Raw genomic sequence first — 19,385 nt, 5'->3', positions numbered from 1 at the left:
AGTCTCATTCACCACAGATAGAAGGGAATGTTTGGGTTCTATCCTACCTAAGGATAGGAGTTAACCAGACCCCTGGTGGAATTCCTAGCCTCCGCTTTGAGTGATGCCATGAGATTTTTTTTTACATCTACTTGAACAACTGGGTATAATGTTCCACCCAAAAAGAGGCGCATCTGGCCATTCCTTTAGGGGTGGGGGTGGGGTATTCACAATGTCAACGACTCAGCACTGTCACACCAAAAGCTGAATATCTACCAACTACTGGGAGGATCATGCAGCCTATATTGCTATTTCCTGCAGTTCTCAGGAATGCCAACCCATTTGCTGCAGCTACAGGTTTTCAGGCTTCAAGCTAGCTCCTGCTCGCCAGATTGTGGGTTATTTAAAAACTACCTTTCTCAGCACCCCCAGAAACATTGGGTCATGTTTTACAATTTAATTGTTGCTTCTTTTATTTACTTTTTCAACTAACATTGCTTTCCAGGCAGTGGCAACATTTTGACAAGGGATGCCTTATATCATTGTATTTTACGGTTTTCCATTACTGTTACTGTGTATCTGTGTTTGGACGCTGGCGATAAAATTTCCCAGTGATCAAAATGTAAACAAGATCTAAACGAGTTTGGCTGTAAGACAAATCTGCTGACTTTTATTTCTTAAAAGGGCCAGGGCAAAAGTGGATCAAATTGCCTCCATAACACAGGATTCAGCTTCGCTCCTGGAACTGATTCCAAAGACACGTACTTAGATACGGGATCAATGACTTGGTCAGCTTTAATCTGGTGCTCTGGGCCGAAGGACAGTAGTTAACCAGACCCCTGGTGGAATTCCCAGCCTCCGCTTTGAATAATGCCATGAGATTTTTTTTTTACATCTACTCGAACAACTCGATATAAAGTCCCACCCAAAAGGAGGCACATCTGGACATTCCTTCAGGGTTGGGTGGGAGGGCGTGAACAATGTCAGCCCAACATCATCCGCTCAAGTCTAGAAACTGAATTTAAACCTTTCTAGCTCAGAGGCAAGCACGCAGCAACTGGCTCACACTGACACTTTAACATCCAAAAGAACCGTGGATATTGGAAATCAAAAACAGAAACGGAAATTTCTGGAAAAGCTCAGAGATAATTGGAACTGCAGATGCTGGAGAATCTGAGATAAAGTGTGGAGCTGGATGAACGCAGCAGGCAAAACTCAGCAGGCCTGGCAGCAGCTGTGGAGAGAAATCAGAGTTAATGTTTTGGGCCCAGTGCCCCTTCCTCAGAACACTTTTAAGATTATTTCTACTTGTGCTCAACAGATGTAATTATTTGCAATTGAATGTGTGAGAAGCGTTAATGAACTGAGATTACACATGAATGGCTCATGCATTTCTTCATTGTTGGAAATTATAGCGTGTTATAGCCTATAGCTGGAACTCGTGCTCACTTTGGCTGGAATCTTCTCCCATTAATCCCATAGGAATGACAGAGTTGTTTTCCAGTCGGAAACCTGACTCCAATTTGTGCCCGGGGCCTTTCATCTTTCGCAGGGCAAAGAGAATATCTCCCTTACCTCCAAGCTCCCTGATCAAATCAGGCTGGGTAGTTGGGACAATGCATCCATTATGTGAGAGGATGCATTTCTAACTGGAGGGACCTTTTGAATACAGCATCTCGCCATCACCTTCAAAGCCACGGGAATGGAGAGAAGCTCTGGGAAGTTTGCTGGCTGGTCTCCCACTCTTACTCCAAGGTCTGGATATGAGGTTGAAGATGCTACAGCGAGCAGAGCTCTTAAAATATGTAAAATCTAGGACAGCCTTTCCAACCATGGAAGGAATTGGCTGAGGAAATCAGAAGCAACAACCTATTCCCTCAAGCAGAGAGACATTGTCTAAAGAGGACCAAGGACACAAAGAGCATGAGCGCTATTTCCCCCAAGCCTACCATAACCCCTACACCCCCCACTATCACAACTCTCACTGCCCGATATCACATCGCACCACCTCCCCCAGTCCCACTGCGGTCACAACTACCCACACACCAGCCCCCACAATCCCAGCCCCCACCATCACCGCCGCCCCTCCCACCCCAACATCTGCACCCCCCGACCCTTACCATCACAACACGTCCTCCCACACACAACCCAACAACAACCTCTCCACCCTCTATCGTCACTCCCCCCACCACCACACTGTCACAGAGTCCCACAGAGGCACCAACTTCTAGCTGAAGAAATTCCTCTTCATCTCAGTCTTGAAAGAACCAACCCCTCACTGAAGCTGTGCCCCAGGACTCCTGGGGTGTGTCCTACGAGTGGAAACATTTTCTCCACGTCCACTCTATCCAGGCCTCGCAGGATTCCCAAGTTTCAATGAGATCGTCTTTCAACATTACAGGTTTACCAAATTCACAACACCTGCCTGTTCCCGACCGAGGTGTGCCATAGGCTTCTCCAAAAATAAAAGACCATCTCGTGGACATTTCACAAATTCATTTCGTGGGATCCATGGCCCAACCTGATTTTGCCGGTCTACCTGCAGACTGAAGTATCTGATGATTATCACAATCATGCTTTTCTTACATGCCGTTTCTGTCTCCTGGTTTATTTTCTGCCCCACATCCTTACTACTGATAGGAAGCCTGTACACAACTCCGATCAGGGTCTCTTATCCTTTGCAGTTCCTTACCTCTAACCACACAGATACTACGCTTTCTGACTGTACGTTACTTCGTGCTATCAGTTTAATTTCATCTCTTACTAACAAGGCAACCCCACCTCTGCTGCTCATCTGCCTGTCCTTTCCATAGAATGTATACATGTGGAAATTTCGTTCCCAGCCCTGATCCCTTGCAGCAACGTTTCTGTGATACCCACGACATCACATCCGCCAATTTCAATCTGCACTACAAGCTCATTCACCTTTTCCCACATACTGAGCACATTTAAGTACAGCACCCTCAGTCCTGTGTTGACTGCCCCCCCCCCGCCACTTCTCATATTTGTCTTCTTTATCTGCTGTTAGTGAAGTTTGTATCCTGACCCCTTCTGTACGGTCTGTCCTGTTATTTGTTCTGGGAACTTTAATGACTTCTCCTGAGCCATCCCTACTTTAGCTTTATTAAAATCCTGAGACCTTGATTTATGCCATCAGTTCGTCCACCTAATTCCGAAAGCTTTGAGTTTTAAAATACAAAGCCTTTAACTTTGTTCTATTATCTAGTTTTCCTACACTTTTATGGTTCCTAGGAAGCAGTCATTGAAATTTGCATCAAAGGTAACAAGCAGTAGACAGTACCTCAGCCAGAGGCTGAAGCTAATAAACAAGGCAGCATCTATCAATACAGTTCACTAAACATGGACATCATTTCCATCAGTGGCGCTTTCTGAGGTCAAAAGTGTTGCTATTGCACACAAGTTAAACAAATGTAATGTACAGAACTCTGAATGTATATTCCAGACAGATACAGGCAATGCTACACAAAATATGATAGCTGTGGGAGTTCTCAAAATCCTTTGATATCCCTTTTGTTCTGTCGCACTTCTGCAAAGACGATATAGTATACAAACCATCAAAGGATCTGTTGAATTGTAGCCAGCTGTGCTGGAATGAAAAATCCTATAACCTTGTGCCAGTAATTAAACTGGTATTGCAGTGCATCTACATCTACTCAGGACTTTTATAGGACTTCGAACAAAAAATGGTGCTCTCAATTCACAATACAAGAAGGATCATTCATCCCAATTTAATTCTTTCATTCAGAAAAACTTTAACAACCAGCTGCTTCTTAGATTACATCTGGTCTCCATTAATCTGTTAGATATCCATCCCACATCTTTGACTCTTCAAGAAAAGAATTGTGTTTTGATGTCAGTCATAGGTTCATACAGAAGAGGTGAATTTGTGTCAAGTTGTCACAAACGTGGAATAGGCTTCAAAGCAAATGACAATTACTGATAAGTTATGAGACTGGACTGACAAGCGACCTGACCCCCTCCATCCCACCTTCTGAACACAACCCAACCTGCACATGGCCGAGTCTACAGATAACACATGGGTCTCATCAACCACCTCAGAACTAACTCATCTAACCAGAGAAGTGAAAACAAGTCACCATTAGTGAGAGGCTGCCTAAGGAGCATACCTCAGTGAACAGTATATCATGTTTTAATGGGATTTCCAACTAGAATGTGAGAGTAGTCAGGGGCAGGTTCTAATCGATCAAATAATATTACTAAATAGTGATCCTAAGAGGTGCACAGCCTGCCCTAGATTAGGATGAGACAAACAACATTAGAATCTCTGAGATAATGGGAACTGCAGATGCTGGAGATTCCAAGATAATAAAATGTGAGGCTGGATGAACACAGCAGGCCAAGCAGCATCTCAGGAGCACAAAAGCTGACGTTTCGGGCCTAGACCCTTCATCAGAGAGGGGGATGGGGGGAGGGAACTGGAATAAATAGGGAGAGAGGGGGAGGCGGACCGAAGATGGAGAGTAAAGAAGATAGGTGGAGAAGGTGTGGGTGGGGAGGTAGGGAGGGGATAGGTCAGTCCAGGGAAGACGGACAGGTCAAGGAGGTGGGATGAGGTTAGTAGGTAGCTGGGGGTGCGGCTTGGGGTGGGAGGAAGGGATGGGTGAGAGGAAGAACCGGTTAGGGAGGCAGAGACAGGTTGGACTGGTTTTGGGATGCAGTGGGTGGGGGGGAAGAGCTGGGCTGGTTGTGTGGTGCAGTGGGGGGAGGGGATGAACTGGGCTGGTTTAGGGATGCAGTGGGGGAAGGGGAGATTTTGAAACTGGTGAAGTCCACATTGATACCATATGGCTGCAGGGTTCCCAGGCGGAATATGAGTTGCTGTTCCTGCAACCTTCGGGTGGCATCATTGTGGCAGTGCAGGAGGCCCATGATGGACATGTCATCAAGAGAATGGGAGGGGGAGTGGAAATGGTTTGCGACTGGGAGGTGCAGTTGTTTGTTGCGAACTGAGCGGAGGTGTTCTGCAAAGCGGTCCCCAAGCCTCCGCTTGGTTTCCCCAATGTAGAGGAAGCCACACCGGGTACAGCGGATGCAGTATACCACATTGGCAGATGTGCAGGTGAACCTCTGCTTAATGTGGAATGTCATCTTGGGGCCTGGGATGGGGGTGAGGGAGGAGGTGTGGGGACAAGTGTAGCATTTCCTGCGGTTGCAGGGGAAGGTGCCGGGTGTGGTGGGGTTGGAGGGCAGTGTGGAGCGAACAAGGGAGTCACGGAGAGAGTGGTCTCTCCGGAAAGCAGACAGGGGTGGGGATGGAAAAATGTCTTGGGTGGTGGGGTCGGATTGTAAATGGCGGAAGTGTCGGAGGATAATGCGTTGTATCCGGAGGTTGGTAGGGTGGTGTGTGAGAACGAGGGGGATCCTCTTGGGGCGGTTGTGGCCTCACACCCCGCCCCCGCCACAACCGCCCCAAGAGGATCCCCCTCGTTCTCACACACCACCCTACCAACCTCCGGATACAACGCATTATCCTCCGACACTTCCGCCATTTACAATCCGACCCCACCACCCAAGACATTTTTCCATCCCCACCCCTGTCTGCTTTCCGGAGAGACCACTCTCTCCGTGACTCCCTTGTTCGCTCCACACTGCCCTCCAACCCCACCACACCCGGCACCTTCCCCTGCAACCGCAGGAAATGCTACACTTGTCCCCACACCTCCTCCCTCACCCCCATCCCAGGCCCCAAGATGACATTCCACATTAAGCAGAGGTTCACCTGCACATCTGCCAATGTGGTATACTGCATCCGCTGTACCCGGTGTGGCTTCCTCTACATTGGGGAAACCAAGCGGAGGCTTGGGGACCGCTTTGCAGAACACCTCCGCTCAGTTCGCAACAAACAACTGCACCTCCCAGTCGCAAACCATTTCCACTCCCCCTCCCATTCTCTTGATGACATGTCCATCATGGGCCTCCTGCACTGCCACAATGATGCCACCCGAAGGTTGCAGGAACAGCAACTCATATTCCGCCTGGGAACCCTGCAGCCATATGGTATCAATGTGGACTTCACCAGTTTCAAAATCTCCCCTTCCCCCACTGCATCCCTAAACCAGCCCAGTTCATCCCCTCCCCCCACTGCACCACACAACCAGCCCAGCTCTTCCCCCCCACCCACTGCATCCCAAAACCAGTCCAACCTGTCTCTGCCTCCCTAACCGGTTCTTCCTCTCACCCATCCCTTCCTCCCACCCCAAGCCGCACCCCCAGCTACCTACTAACCTCATCCCACCTCCTTGACCTGTCCGTCTTCCCTGGACTGACCTATCCCCTCCCTACCTCCCCACCCACACCTTCTCCACCTATCTTCTTTACTCTCCATCTTCGGTCCGCCTCCCCCTCTCTCCCTATTTATTCCAGTTCCCTCCCCCCATCCCCCTCTCTGATGAAGGGTCTAGGCCCGAAACGTCAGCTTTTGTGCTCCTGAGATGCTGCTTGGCCTGCTGTGTTCATCCAGCCTCACATTTTATTATCTTAGAATCTCTGCTTCAGTTTGCACACTAATCTGAAAACTGATTGAAACTCCCCCTTAATAAAACAATTAAATATCTCAAATATTTACAAAACACTGCTAACCACCATTTTGTAGGTGCACCATTAATCTAGGTCTTTGTGGTTTACAAACTGAAGGGGAGCTGAGAAAGAGAAGCGATGCAGCCCCATCCTCACCCTGTCACGTGACATGCTTGCTGCCATTTTTATTGCTGTGGCTTGTCTGGCTTTTCCACTGCTGAGGCATAGGGTAGCTTATTATGATACGCCAATCAGGCCACTGCCGTTCTGAGCTCAGGAAAACCAGCAGCAAAATGGGACTGGGCATGTCTCAATCAAGCAGAGAGGTTTCTCTTTCTGCTACTGCTTGTGGGCCAATTTTCTGTCATAATCAGCTGAAACCCCTGTTACTTCCAAACTGTGGATTAAAATCTGACACGCACCCTGACCCTCTTGCTTGCCTATCTGATGCCCCTATCAATAATCATTCCTGGTCTCCTTCCCTTCCTAATTTCCACTCTGAACACTCCCTTTTATTCCTTGTGATCTCTTCAAATCCCTTCTTCCACTCGATTGCCAGACCATCACAGCTACTCTCCAACCCTACACTCTTCTGCTGGGCGACCAATCCCAGACTCCAACCCCCCAGGCCAGATCAACTGCCAGTCTAAGACCCACAAATCCACAATCTATCTCGATCGCTCATGGGGGACTATTCGCGAGGAAGCCCAGCTGCAGTGTCTACTGCTGGATTTCCAACTTGGCAGTTGGAAAGCATTGCCAGCTGCCAAGTCAATAAAACAATAATGTGATCCTGTTGTTAAATTTAATTGACAGGTCCTCTATATTCCCGCTAATTCTAGGCCTTCCTACCCCACAGACCTGCACCCATCATCATAATTCTGGAGACGTCAGTTCTGAAATGCAATGACAACAGTGCATGGACATAATAAGAAGTGCACAAAGAGAAATGGCGGCTGGGGAGCTGGAGCTAAAATAGAGTGAGTACCAGTTGAAGTCAGTTAGGTGGCTGTCAATTTCCTGTCAGAATCCATCCTTAGGAACATATGAATAGGGATAGGCCAGCCAACCCTTCGAGCCTGTAGCACCATTTAATCAGAACATGGCTTATCTGTGGCCTAACTCCATATACCTCCCATTGCTCCCATCTCTTAATTCCTTTGCTTAACAAATGTTTATCTATTTTAGATTTAACATTCACAATGGATCCTGCATCCGCTGCTCGACCATCCTGTGTATACTTCCTAATGTCTCCTCCTCTTCCAAGCAGACAGCTGAGGGCAACTAACTACATGAACGCAGTGGGGTCTTTCCTTACAATGTTCACATTGGAAACTGATACATCATCAGGCTCCAACCAATGTTTTAACTCGGACCTGAACGGGAGGGTTTTTTAAAAGAAATTCTTCTGTGGTCAGCCACATTACAATCTCCTCTGACCCAAAATGCCAGCCTCCCCTACTGCAAGGCATCACCTGAAAACCTTCAGCCGCAGACAACCAAAACCCCAGCTAATGCTTCAGGGTCACCTGAATTGGTCCAGGTTCGGGCCCTCTTTCTACGCATCTCCCTTCCATCTGAGGCAGCAATGTAAGCCAATGACGTATTAACTGCAGCCAATGTTATCCCTATTGGGGGCCTTAACCTAGCTTCAATCTTAACATCAGCAAAACTACATTGCTGTGACAGGTCTGAAGCCAACGTTAGAAACCTTTTCTGCCTGATTTTGCAGCAAAATTGAGGCACTAAAGACGTCATACGCAGCTTCAGACACATTTCTGCCCACTTGTAATTTGTTTATATGAAAGGAGTCTTGCATTCAGCTCAGCAGGATTTTGGGTTGGAGAGTCAGAACAGTGCCTTGACTGAAAAAGCTCTGCTCAACCCTGAGGGAGTCAGTCAACCTGTTCCACCTCTCCCCTTGAGTGCTATTTAATGGTTGAGATTCATAAAAAGCTGACAAGGCCTGAAAACTGGCCATGAAGAAAAGCTGGTAGGCAGAGAGTAGAGTATATACATGTACTTCCAACCTGTAATTATCCAGGATAACAGAGACTGAACAGACGTTAACTGTGCATTTCTTCAGAGAACAGAAAGTTACCCTTTGGCAGCTTCTTGGTGGTGACGATAAATTGAGTTTATTTAAAGAGTTTTGACTCCATTTTAACAATAGGGGAATGATAGAGGTGAACACTGTGTTGTATTTTGAGTTTTAAACTGCCCATATGATGTAATCCAATTCAGGATATCTATTAAAAAGGATAGCTATTAAAACTGACTTGATTTACTGGTTGAGGGGTAAGGATTGGAGATAGGAGAGACAGATATGAACAAACTATGGTGCCTTTACACTGGGGACAGTGTTGGGAGGCTTTATTATACAATCACCTTGCATTGACCCGAGATAGCAAGAAGATGGGGTAAGTCTGCCTATACAATCATGCCTTCATGTCAATATGTATTTCCAGATTTGTCACTCCGTAAGAAAGGCTACATCTTGCAAAACTTAGAAAAGTACAAGAAACCCTGGGCACATGACAATGTGACTAGTCCTGCCATTCAGATAAATTAACCTTAATTATTTTTGGACATTACTTACTGATGAAATCACAGAGTTTGGGTCACAGTGACCCCCAACTGAGTGCGGTCATTCAGGGTTTATAACAAGAGCGACCTAATGTCACATAACAGGAAATTTTAATCCTTCCAGAAAAACAGAGGATTTTACTTCTCAAACTTTGTCAAAGGGCCAAACATTCTTGTACATTAAGTTACGGGCATTAAAAAATGACCTGAACATAGTCCTACATTTAGACTAGACTTCAACCAATAAAAAAAATGCTTGGCTTATAAAAATATAGTTCTACCACCTCTCAGGTGGATGGTGATGGATGAAAACAAAGAACAACAGGTCCAGGTCACAGGTCCCTTTCACACACCATCCAATTTTCCACATTGTTGTGTTCGATAAAGAGAATTTTCGATGAAGTATCAAACAGGCATCAGACCAGAACTCACTCTCATCCATTCCTGGCAGGAGGGCAGGCTTAAGTTAAAATCAGGGCTTCAGTTTTTATTACAAAGAGTACAGAAGGAATGGTGTATACTAATAATTGAAAGTGGTAAAAATAAAACTAACACTGACAGAGTTAGGAGAGAATATAAAAGTTGAAGCAGAATTTGACATGGAAGTATTCATAAAATTGTGTTTAGGTGTCATGTTACAGCAATAAAGCTATGCCTGACATTTGAGTAGCTTTTTTCTCTGGTAATATTCATCTTTTGCTGTCATAGCAACTATATTGCAAAACATACAAAACTAATCGGAGGCAAAGGGCTTTTCTGAGGTTTCACCGTAACTTAAAACAAATGTGACCCATCATTATCAGTTCCTCAGGATATTGTCAGCCACTTATACATACCTCACTATTTTGAATAAAACTGAAAGAAATTTTGACTCAAAAATATGTAATTTCTCGTTAACATTTTCCAAATGCTAAAATTGTGCTAATGGATCCCAAACAAAACCAAACATGTTGCACAATTTTTACAGTTATGGTGCAAGATAAAATAAAGTTCCAGGAGAAAATACTCCATTTTCCTTGCAACTATGGAACATCATTACTAGTAATTAGAAACATATTTGACATTGCGCAGCATAGTAAACCAAAAGCAGTATTTTACCAGTTCCCTTGTGAGAAGTCCCTTCTGTTGTTATTTCAACCCCAACACCTCCAATTAAACACAAAATATTGACAAGAGCTCAATCACTAGCGGTACTTTCATGAGTATATTAAAGTAAGCCACATGGCCAATGTTATGACTGTCAATGGACAAGTTGTCCCGTAGACTTCCCTGTCAGTTAGTGCCCCAAATCATCAGTAACTGAGTATAGGGGGAAAAAAAGCAGCACTAAGGAAAAGTCTTTTTGATACCCAATTCTAGAAATGAATACAGCTAAAATATATTTGTAAAAAATATGCCATGAACCCAAAGTGCAGAAATTACAGCCACACAGAATTTGAAAAGTAAACCGGAAAAATAAATGGTATTATCAAGGAAAACTTTAGGAAAATTAAAAGAAAAATTAAAACAATCAGAACGCCTTTTCTTTGCCTGGGCCTTCCCATGACTTTCTTTTTAGGTCTTCTCCTTCAAATTAAACCATCCTTTGATATTGTTAGCCCCCATTTCTATTTGCTTATAAAAATAAATTGTTACCTACTTTTATTTTGAGACCTTAGTTGGAAAGCAATTGTAATCAGAGTTGTGGACATTTATTATTCATCACTGTTGACTGATGAAAGCAGTAAATGAAGTATGAAAGTACATAGTGTTTCACACAGCAGAGTACAGTTGGAAGATGCCAATACATACCTTAATAAAACAGTATTATCATGCCATTCTCTCAATCCTGGGGCACATCATTTCCAACAGACATCATCAGGAACCAAATGCAGTAACATGAGTACAATGAAAAGACACAGGTCCTCAGGAGTAGTGCAAAATGCACAATAGCAAATCGAAAGCACATTTTACACCTCAAATATTGTTCTTTTCCAATAAAGGCCAATTTAACACCCTGAAATGTTTTTAAACCTGTGCTGGCACTTTTTGCTGGTCAGTAACTCTCTGATAGTCCGCATCTGCAGATTTTACAGAGAATGAGGTCAGCTTCCCCTTTATGGCCAAAGACCACATGACACCTGCTCACGACAGCCACTTTGATGGAGTATGGCAGTTGGTAACTATTGAGGGGACTGTTGAAATGATTAGGTGAAAGGCTGAGAGAATTTCCAGACAAATCATTGAAATAACTGATAACACCCAGCATCCTTGTACATCTAGGGTTTTATAGTTTGCATATGTTTGAAATATGCAAACAATGTTAATTTCTTAAGTTCCTCATTTTTAAATGCTTTTGAGAGAAAATAATTATCATAAACTATGCCATGACTTATTTCCTTAGACCTTAATTAACATTGTTTTGCTGTGGGGACAGTACAAATCCCATTTACCAGTGTCAATGTAAGCTCCAACACAGGGTGAAGTGGCTCGGTGGTTAGTACTACAGCCTCACAGTGCCAGGGACACAGGCTGCATTCCAGCCTTCATTCACTGCTGTGTGCAGTTTGCACGTTCGCCCTGTGTCTGCATGGGTTTCCACCAGGTGCTCCGGTTTCCTCCCACAATGTGCAGGTTAGGTGGAATGGCCATGCTAAACTGTCCGGCGTTTCCAGGGACATGCAGGCTAGGTAGATTAGCCATGGGAAGTACGGGGGTGGGTCTGGGTGGGATGCTCTTCAGAGGGGTGATGTGGACTCGATGGACTGAATGGCCTGCTTCCACACTGTAGGGATTCCATTCTATGACTCTATGAACACACTTGTGAAAATGGAGGTAGAATGCGATCAGGTTTGTGACTTCAACTGCTCAAACTTTCAACAGCAGCAAGTCAAATTTAATCATTCACCGAAGGTCCTTAGACTGCACCTTCCAAAATTGAATCTACATTGAGGTAGAAGCGAAGCATCAGCTTACCTCATTGAATCTTGACACGAGATCTTCAATTGCATTGTGTTCCCCATTTACGTCACTGAGCGTGGGTGCTGAAGTGGAGGTCTTGAGTGGTGATGACCTATTGGAACAATTTGGATTTGCTAAATCCCTGGTCAGGAAGCAGAGGTAGTCAAGTGGTAAGACCTTACGATAGAGTTCCTGCTCTTGCTCGGTCAGAATACTGGCAATCTCTTCAGGGAATTGAATCAGGTGTCGAAGGTCTGCCAGTTCCTTGCTGATGCCAGTCACATTGGATGGCAGGGTGCTTGAGCCAGCCATTGTTATGCAGAGTTGGCGCTCTAGAAAACAAAGGGTTTACCATGAGCTTATCATCTCACTACAATATTCAGAATACTAAACGCCTGTAGTTTAATGAAATGCCTTTCAATCTCAAATGTAAATGCTAAATATGCAAACAAAACTCAAACAGTTGACAACCTTTCATATCACTATTTCAAACAGTGTACTATGAAAACACTTCCACACAGAATGTAGACTTAATACAATTTAACTACTCTCACTCCATGTGCAAAGATCCACCAAACCTTCAAGTTACTTCAAAACAATCCATATATTTGCAAAGCACCTTCTTCTGAATTTAATGTAAATAATTTCAAATAAAAATATTCTTGCAGGGGTAGAGTAGCAGAGTTGTTCTATTACCAGAGGCATGGATTAATAATCCAGGAAAGATTTAAATCTCACCAAAGTAGCTGAAGAATTTGATTTCAGATTTTTAGATAAGGTCTGACCTACAATGTTAGGATCAGTAATTTTTCAGTCAAGGTGATTACCTTGAAGGCCCATTTAGGTTCTTCAATATCCTTTAGGGTGTTGTATTCAGCATTCTTACCCAGCTCTGGCCAATGTGAAACTCCAGGCTCAGATGTTGTTGAATCTACACTTTCCGCTGGATGGCCTGCAAACTCTCTTCCATTGTATTGAACAAAGTTGTGCAGCTTTACCTTCAAGCACATTTAGGTTCAGGCAATGAACGCTGGCCTTATTCCTACATCTTAAGAATCAAGTCAAAAACAATTGTCAACAGATTTGCGTGATTTAATCCTTTTCTGATCGCACTAACCACAAGAGGAAGAAGAAATTTCATATTATTTTAAAGTCAAAGTCAGTCACTGAAATAATCTGAGATGCCAGATTCTTTTTTGTATAATATGCAATCATTTTTGAGATTATCAAATGGCAGCATGATTTAGGTAGATTTGACTGGATTCAATATGTCCCTGTTTCTCGGATTTCTTCATTAACTCAAATTGTTCATGTGGTTTGGCATCTAACAGAGATTACTGTCAATTATAGATTCATTACTATAAAATGGTAAAACTGTGAGTTTAGAAAATCAATTCAAGGAGACACTACAGTATAAAACTCTCCATAGAATTATCAAGCTTTGAGCACTGGAGGAGTCCATTGAGCCCAAATTGTGCTTGTCCTGGCTCTTTGTGAATGCAATACATAACGAATTCCACCCTTCTTCAGTTTCACATCTAAATCATCTGCTTTTAAAAGTCCATATTAACTAATCTCTGCATGGCATGCTCGTAACAACTCTGAAAATAAAATTCTCCTTGCTCTCAGTGGCAAATTTAAACTGATGGTCTCTCATCATTAACTCCTACCGGGTTCACTATAAATGGAAAACTCTATTCTGGAAGGTAAGCATCGTTGTTTTTTTTGACACAGTCTGCAGTGCTAATTACTGTTCAAAAGCAGTGAGACGACACTCTCAGTCATCTGACCTACCATCCATACCAACTATTAGAAAGGTCAGATCAATAGCAGACTGTTTATTTGTGACAGCACTCAGAGGGTTCACTGTGTGAGGGAGCAAACCTGTTCTGGTAATGGTGGAGTCTACTGTTGCATTGAAAATTGAAATGCAAAGCTGAAATCACGAGCAAGGATAATACAGATAGGACAGAAAGAGTAGACTAGACATAAAGATGAAAATAATTAGGCTGTAAAATGTTGTTCAGAGATGAATGCCAATTTTTATGAGAAAAACAATTACTTTAGGAATTAAAGCACTCTAAATGCTATCAGGGTAATACAGGTGTATGAAGTACTAAGTGGAATATCAGACAAACAGTACTTGAATACCTCATTCGGTTTCTAATTTATATCAATTGGATAGAACTCAACTCAGTTCAATGCAAAGTGGTCAACCTCATAGATGGCACAGACATGGAATGAAATGAAATGGTCTGGTTGAGAGCTGGGGTGGGTGAAGTAAGCTGGGGTGGGTGAAGTAAGCTGGGGTGGGTGAAGTAGTGGCAGCGAGTGAGGGGAACGCTTAGGCGTAAATACAGCTTTAATCAGGAAGTAGCCAATAATCTTTTCGCAGCTGTCAGTTAATGTCTGCAAATGGTGGGGACTAGTGGTATATAAAGTGAATACAAACAAGCAATCTCTTCACACAAATGGCTAACAAGGGAAATTGGAATCCAGGAACGTTAATGGAATCAGAAATTAACAGCTCTAGGTTTTTTTTAAAAAGCCTTCTGCACATTAAATTGAATGAGTGTAAATTTCAGGTTAACAAGTATAAAGCTGCAGCAACTACAATCAGGTCAGCTATTAAACCCTGCCACAGTAACAACAGCAGTGATAATGGGAACTACAGATGCTGGAGAATCCAAGATAACAAAGTGTGAGGCTGGATGAACACAGCAGACACAGCAGCATCCCAGGAGCACAAAAGCTGACGTTTCAGGCCTAGGCCCTTCATCAGAAAAGGGGGATGGGGTGAGGGTTCTGGAATAAATAGGGAGAGAGGGGGAGGCAGACCGAAGATGGAGAGAAAAGAAGATGGGTGGAGAGGACAGTATAGGTGAGGAGGTAGGGAGGGGATAGGTCAGTCCAGGGAAGATGGACAGGTCAAGGAGGTGGGATGAGGTGGTAGGTAGGAAATGGAGGTGCGGTTTGGGGTGGGAGGAAGGGATGGGTGAGAGGAAGAACAGGTTAGGGAAGCAGAGGCAGGCTGGGCTGGTTTTGGGATGCAGTGGGGGAAGGGGACGAGCTGCGCTGGTTTGGGGATGCAGTGGGGGAAGGGGAGATTTTGAAGCTTGTGAAGTCCACATTGATACCATTGGGCTGCAGGGTTCCCAAGCGGAATATGAGTTGCTGTTCCTTCAACCTTCGGGTGGCATCACTGTGGCACTGCAGGAGGCCCATGATGGACATGTCATCTGAGGAATGGGAGGAGGAGTTGAAATGGTTTGCGACTGGTTTGTTGTGAACTGAGCGGAGGTGTTCTGCAAAGCGGTCCCCAAGCCTCCACTTGGTTTCCCCAAGAGGAAGCCACACTGGGTACAATTGATACAATATACCACATTGGCAGATGTGCAGGTGAACATCTGCTTGATATGGAAGGTCATCTTGGGGCCTGGGGTAGGGGTGAGGGAGGAGGTGTGGGGGCAAGTGTAGCATTTCGTGCGGTTGCAGGGGAAGGTGCCGGGTGTGGTGGGGTTGGAGGGGAGTGTGGAGCGAACAAGGGAGTTGCAGAGAGAGTGGTCTCTCCGGAAGGCAGACAAGGGTGAGGATGGAAAAATAGCTTGGGTGGTGGGGTCGGATTGTAGATGGCGGAAGTGTCGGAGGATGATACGTTGTATCCGGAGGTTAGTGGGGTGGTATGTGAGAACAAGGGGGATCCTCTGGGGGCGGTTGTGGCGGGAGCGGAGTGTGAGGGATGTGTTGCGGAAAATGCGGGAGACGTGGTCAAGGGCGTTCTCGACCACTGCAGGGGGAAAGTTGTGGGCCTTGAAGAACGTGAACATCTGGGATGTGCGGGAGTGGAATGCCTCATCCTGAGAACAGATGCAGCGGAGGCGGAGGAATTGGGAATAGGGGATGAAATTTTTGCAGGAGGGTGGGTGGGAGGTGTATTCTAGGCAGCTGTGGGAGTCAGTGGGCTTGAAATGGACATCAGTTCCTAGCTGGTTACCTGAGATGGAGACTGAGAGATCCAGGAAGGTGAGGGATGTGTTGGAGATGGCCCAGGTGAACTTGAGGTTGGGGTGGAAGGTGTTGGTGAAGTGGATGAACTGTTCGAGCTCCTCTGGGGAGCAAGAGGTGGTGCCAATACAGTCATCAATGTAACAGACGAAGAGGTGGGGTTTGGGGCCTGTGTAGGCGCGGAAGAGGGACTGTTCCACGTATCAGCAGTTAGCTCGAGCTACAATTGATCAAGATGGAGTGCCTGGCAGCAGTCAAGTGACCTCGGTCGCCTCCAAAAATAGCAAGAGACTTGGTGTGGATGAAGGAGGATGAAGATCCACCTGGAAGATAGGACTGAGATCTTCAATTAAGGAAATGTCACCAAGAGGAGAAAGCTATGTTTGACCTGGTTGAGTCAGCAGCCCTGAAACCAATGCGACAGTGTAAGGTGGGAGGAGAGTCGGCCAGTGGTAATCTGGTACATCTTGTGTGATGCAGCTACCAATAAAGTAAATAAGAAAACTAAATAAATAATAATCTCAACAGATGATTTGTCAGAGGATCTGATTGAAGCTGTATAGATCATGGGAACGATTTTTGGTATGACAGCATCTCCATTGCAGCACAAAATGCCAGAAGCTGTTGCAAACTGAAGTTCAGCTCACAAATCCAACAGCTCATATTTTCAGGGTCTAGAAAGTGGGGCTGGTCTGTACCTCATACATACATAATACCCAAAGTCAGCTGCCTCCACTCCACTCGTTGGTCTCAAAGTCCCTAGTGTGGAGGGTTGTTCTCAGTACATTTCTTCTGGATAGCGAGGGTCTCTCTTTGAAGATGTGAGGCACCCTGTAGGTACTGTGCTGGGCCAGCTTGGAGCTAATAGTCAAGGATCCCTTGGCTTGGAGAGGGCAGGTATCAAATAGTCTGGGGGTGGGGTCAGGAATCCTTTGTGGGGGTCAGATGTCCTTTGCAACTATGAACTGTGGATAAGACCAAGTAAAAGGTTCATGAACCCATTTGAAACTGTCCAACCTCTTAGGATCTGTCAAAAACAATCAAGGTGTCACTCTTAACAATTGTCAACCGGTCAAAATATGTTTTTATGAGTGTGTATTTTTTTCTCCCTGAGCCTAGTATATGTTAATCAACGTTAAGGCATAGAATTATACTTTTTGCTGTTTACATGGGTACTTTTGAATGCTTGATTGGCGCTGTAGGTGAAAGGGGAAAGGGTAAAAGTTGTCAGTAAGTTGTCAAGAGGGGTTATGGGGAATAGGCAGACGATGTTAGGACGCTTGGCTTCACACGAATATGTCATAGGGAGTCATGAGGGTTAAAGGGGTGCGAAAGGATGAGAGGGTGAGGGCTGGAGCAATGTTTTAATGTTTCTCCCCTATCCTTTTGCAGGAGGTAAGGCACCCTTTCTGATTTTGAAAGGGCATGCTGTGCTTAGAAGATGCGTAACACATTGAGACTGCAAAATTGTCAAGGAACTGTCCTCAGAGAACATGTGTGCTGCTTTTAAAACAAAGTGCTAGCTATTTCAGTGCCTGTTCACACACAACCACAACAGGATTTGTACAGCACAACTAACTTCCTAAACAACCTTTGCAATAGGGTGCCTGTCAAATATGCATTTTGGTAGACATCCCCACCACTTATTGGATGGAAATGTTTGTTGACGTAACAGATCACGCACCTACGGGTGAAGCACTTAAGTGAAATTCTGTCAACTGGGTCTGACCCATCTCTTGCACTTCCACCTTCACTTCTCTCCCATAACAGTGGTAGAGCTCACCTTGTCCTTACCTACCATCCCGTTAGCATCCACATGCAGAAGATCATCAGCCGCCATTTTCGTCACCTCCAGCAAGACGCCACCACCAGACACATATTCCCCTCCCCTTCCTTCCAAAGGGACAGTCCCTTCACTCTTCCTTCATTTCCAACACCACCCCCTCAGTCCCATGGCACCTTACCTTGCAACCACTGAAGGTGTAACACCTTCCTGTTTATCTCCTCCCTCCCTGGAATCTAAGGGCCCAAAAACATCTTCCAGGTGAAGCAAGATCTCCTGCACTTCACACAATCTAGTCTACTAAATTTGCTGTTCACAATGAGGTCTCCTCAACATTGAGGAAACGAAGTGTAGTCTGGGGAACCACTTCACAGAATACCTACTCTCTGCCTGTAAACAAATAGACCCTGAGCTACCTATTGCCTGCCACTTTAACACTGTTCCCTGGCCAACATCTTTGTCTTAGGCTTGCTGTAGTGTTCCAGCAAAGTTCAACACAATCTGGAAGAACAGCATCTCACTTTCCGCTTGGGGACCCTGCAACCCTCTGGACTCAATTTAGAGTTCAATAATTTTAGGGCCTGAACTCTCCCATGTCCCAGCCGCTTACCCCACATACCAGGCCTTGTCATCACATCGCCTGCCATTACACACTACCTACTATTACTCACTAACAGTCCCCATTAACAGCTATTCACCCTCCTAGCCAGATCATTATCCACCCTTTTGTCTGTCCAATTATTCTTCTCTCTCCTTGGGCTCTATCGCCACCTGTCATTTACTCTTTACCCCCTCCCCTCACCTTATCTTCTGCATATAAACCAACATTTCCCTAGCTACCATCAGTTCTGAGGAAGGGTCATCAGACCCAAAAAGTTAACCCAAAAAGATACCGCCAGACCTGCTGAGGTTTTCCAGTAACTTCTGTTTTTTCTGATTACAGCATGCACAGTTCTTCCGGTTTTTATTTGTTGAAGGAATTTCAATGCATGGACTCTTGTAACCAAAGAGAGCTTTCTCCCTCCCTCCACCCCCCACAATAGTAACATCATCAATGGACACGATCAGCATATTTCCTGAGGTTTCCTCATAGTGTACACTAGGTGAGTTGACAAAGTGAGTGAAGGGCAAAGGATGGTGAGTAGGGGCATGAGTTGGCATCAGGCTAAATAGAGTCAAGAGGATGTTTAGAGGCACGAGCAGCACAGGGAGAAGGGGGGGACATTGTGGGGATGCCTGGACAGACAATAGGATGGAACAGCAGCTATAAACGGTTGTGGCGAATGGATAGATAAGCACCAAATGGCTTGGGGGTTTAAAAGGGTTGTAGGGGAACAGTATAAGGATATTGAGTGACATTGGGAAATTGGCATGGATGGGACGCATGGGATGAGGGGATATGAGCAGGACGGAAGCTTTATGCTTTATTCTACTCAGCCCATTTTGGGAAGCAGCAGCTCCTTTGGTCTCCCATCCCAATTCCCAATCCATCCTGCCCTGAACTTCAGACATGCAGATGGCCGTTCGTAATAGT

General features: G+C 45.0%; 1 protein-coding gene across 4 annotated transcripts in view; it reads right to left on the bottom strand.

The window, feature by feature from the left end:
• The window catches only part of plce1 (phospholipase C, epsilon 1), a 363,575-nt gene that overhangs the window by 113,697 nt on the left and 230,493 nt on the right, over window positions 1–19,385 (bottom strand). For all 4 annotated transcript variants that reach the window (XM_048551434.2, XM_048551435.2, XM_048551438.2 and 1 more), the window contains one exon: window positions 12,079–12,395. In XM_048551434.2, coding sequence (XP_048407391.1) covers window positions 12,079–12,395 — 317 coding nt within the window. The remainder of the gene's footprint in view (window positions 1–12,078; window positions 12,396–19,385) is intronic.

Source organism: Stegostoma tigrinum, chromosome 20, assembly GCF_030684315.1.
Source record: "Stegostoma tigrinum isolate sSteTig4 chromosome 20, sSteTig4.hap1, whole genome shotgun sequence".
Taxonomy (NCBI): domain Eukaryota; kingdom Metazoa; phylum Chordata; class Chondrichthyes; order Orectolobiformes; family Stegostomatidae; genus Stegostoma; species Stegostoma tigrinum.
This window is presented reverse-complemented; position numbering and strand designations above follow the sequence as displayed.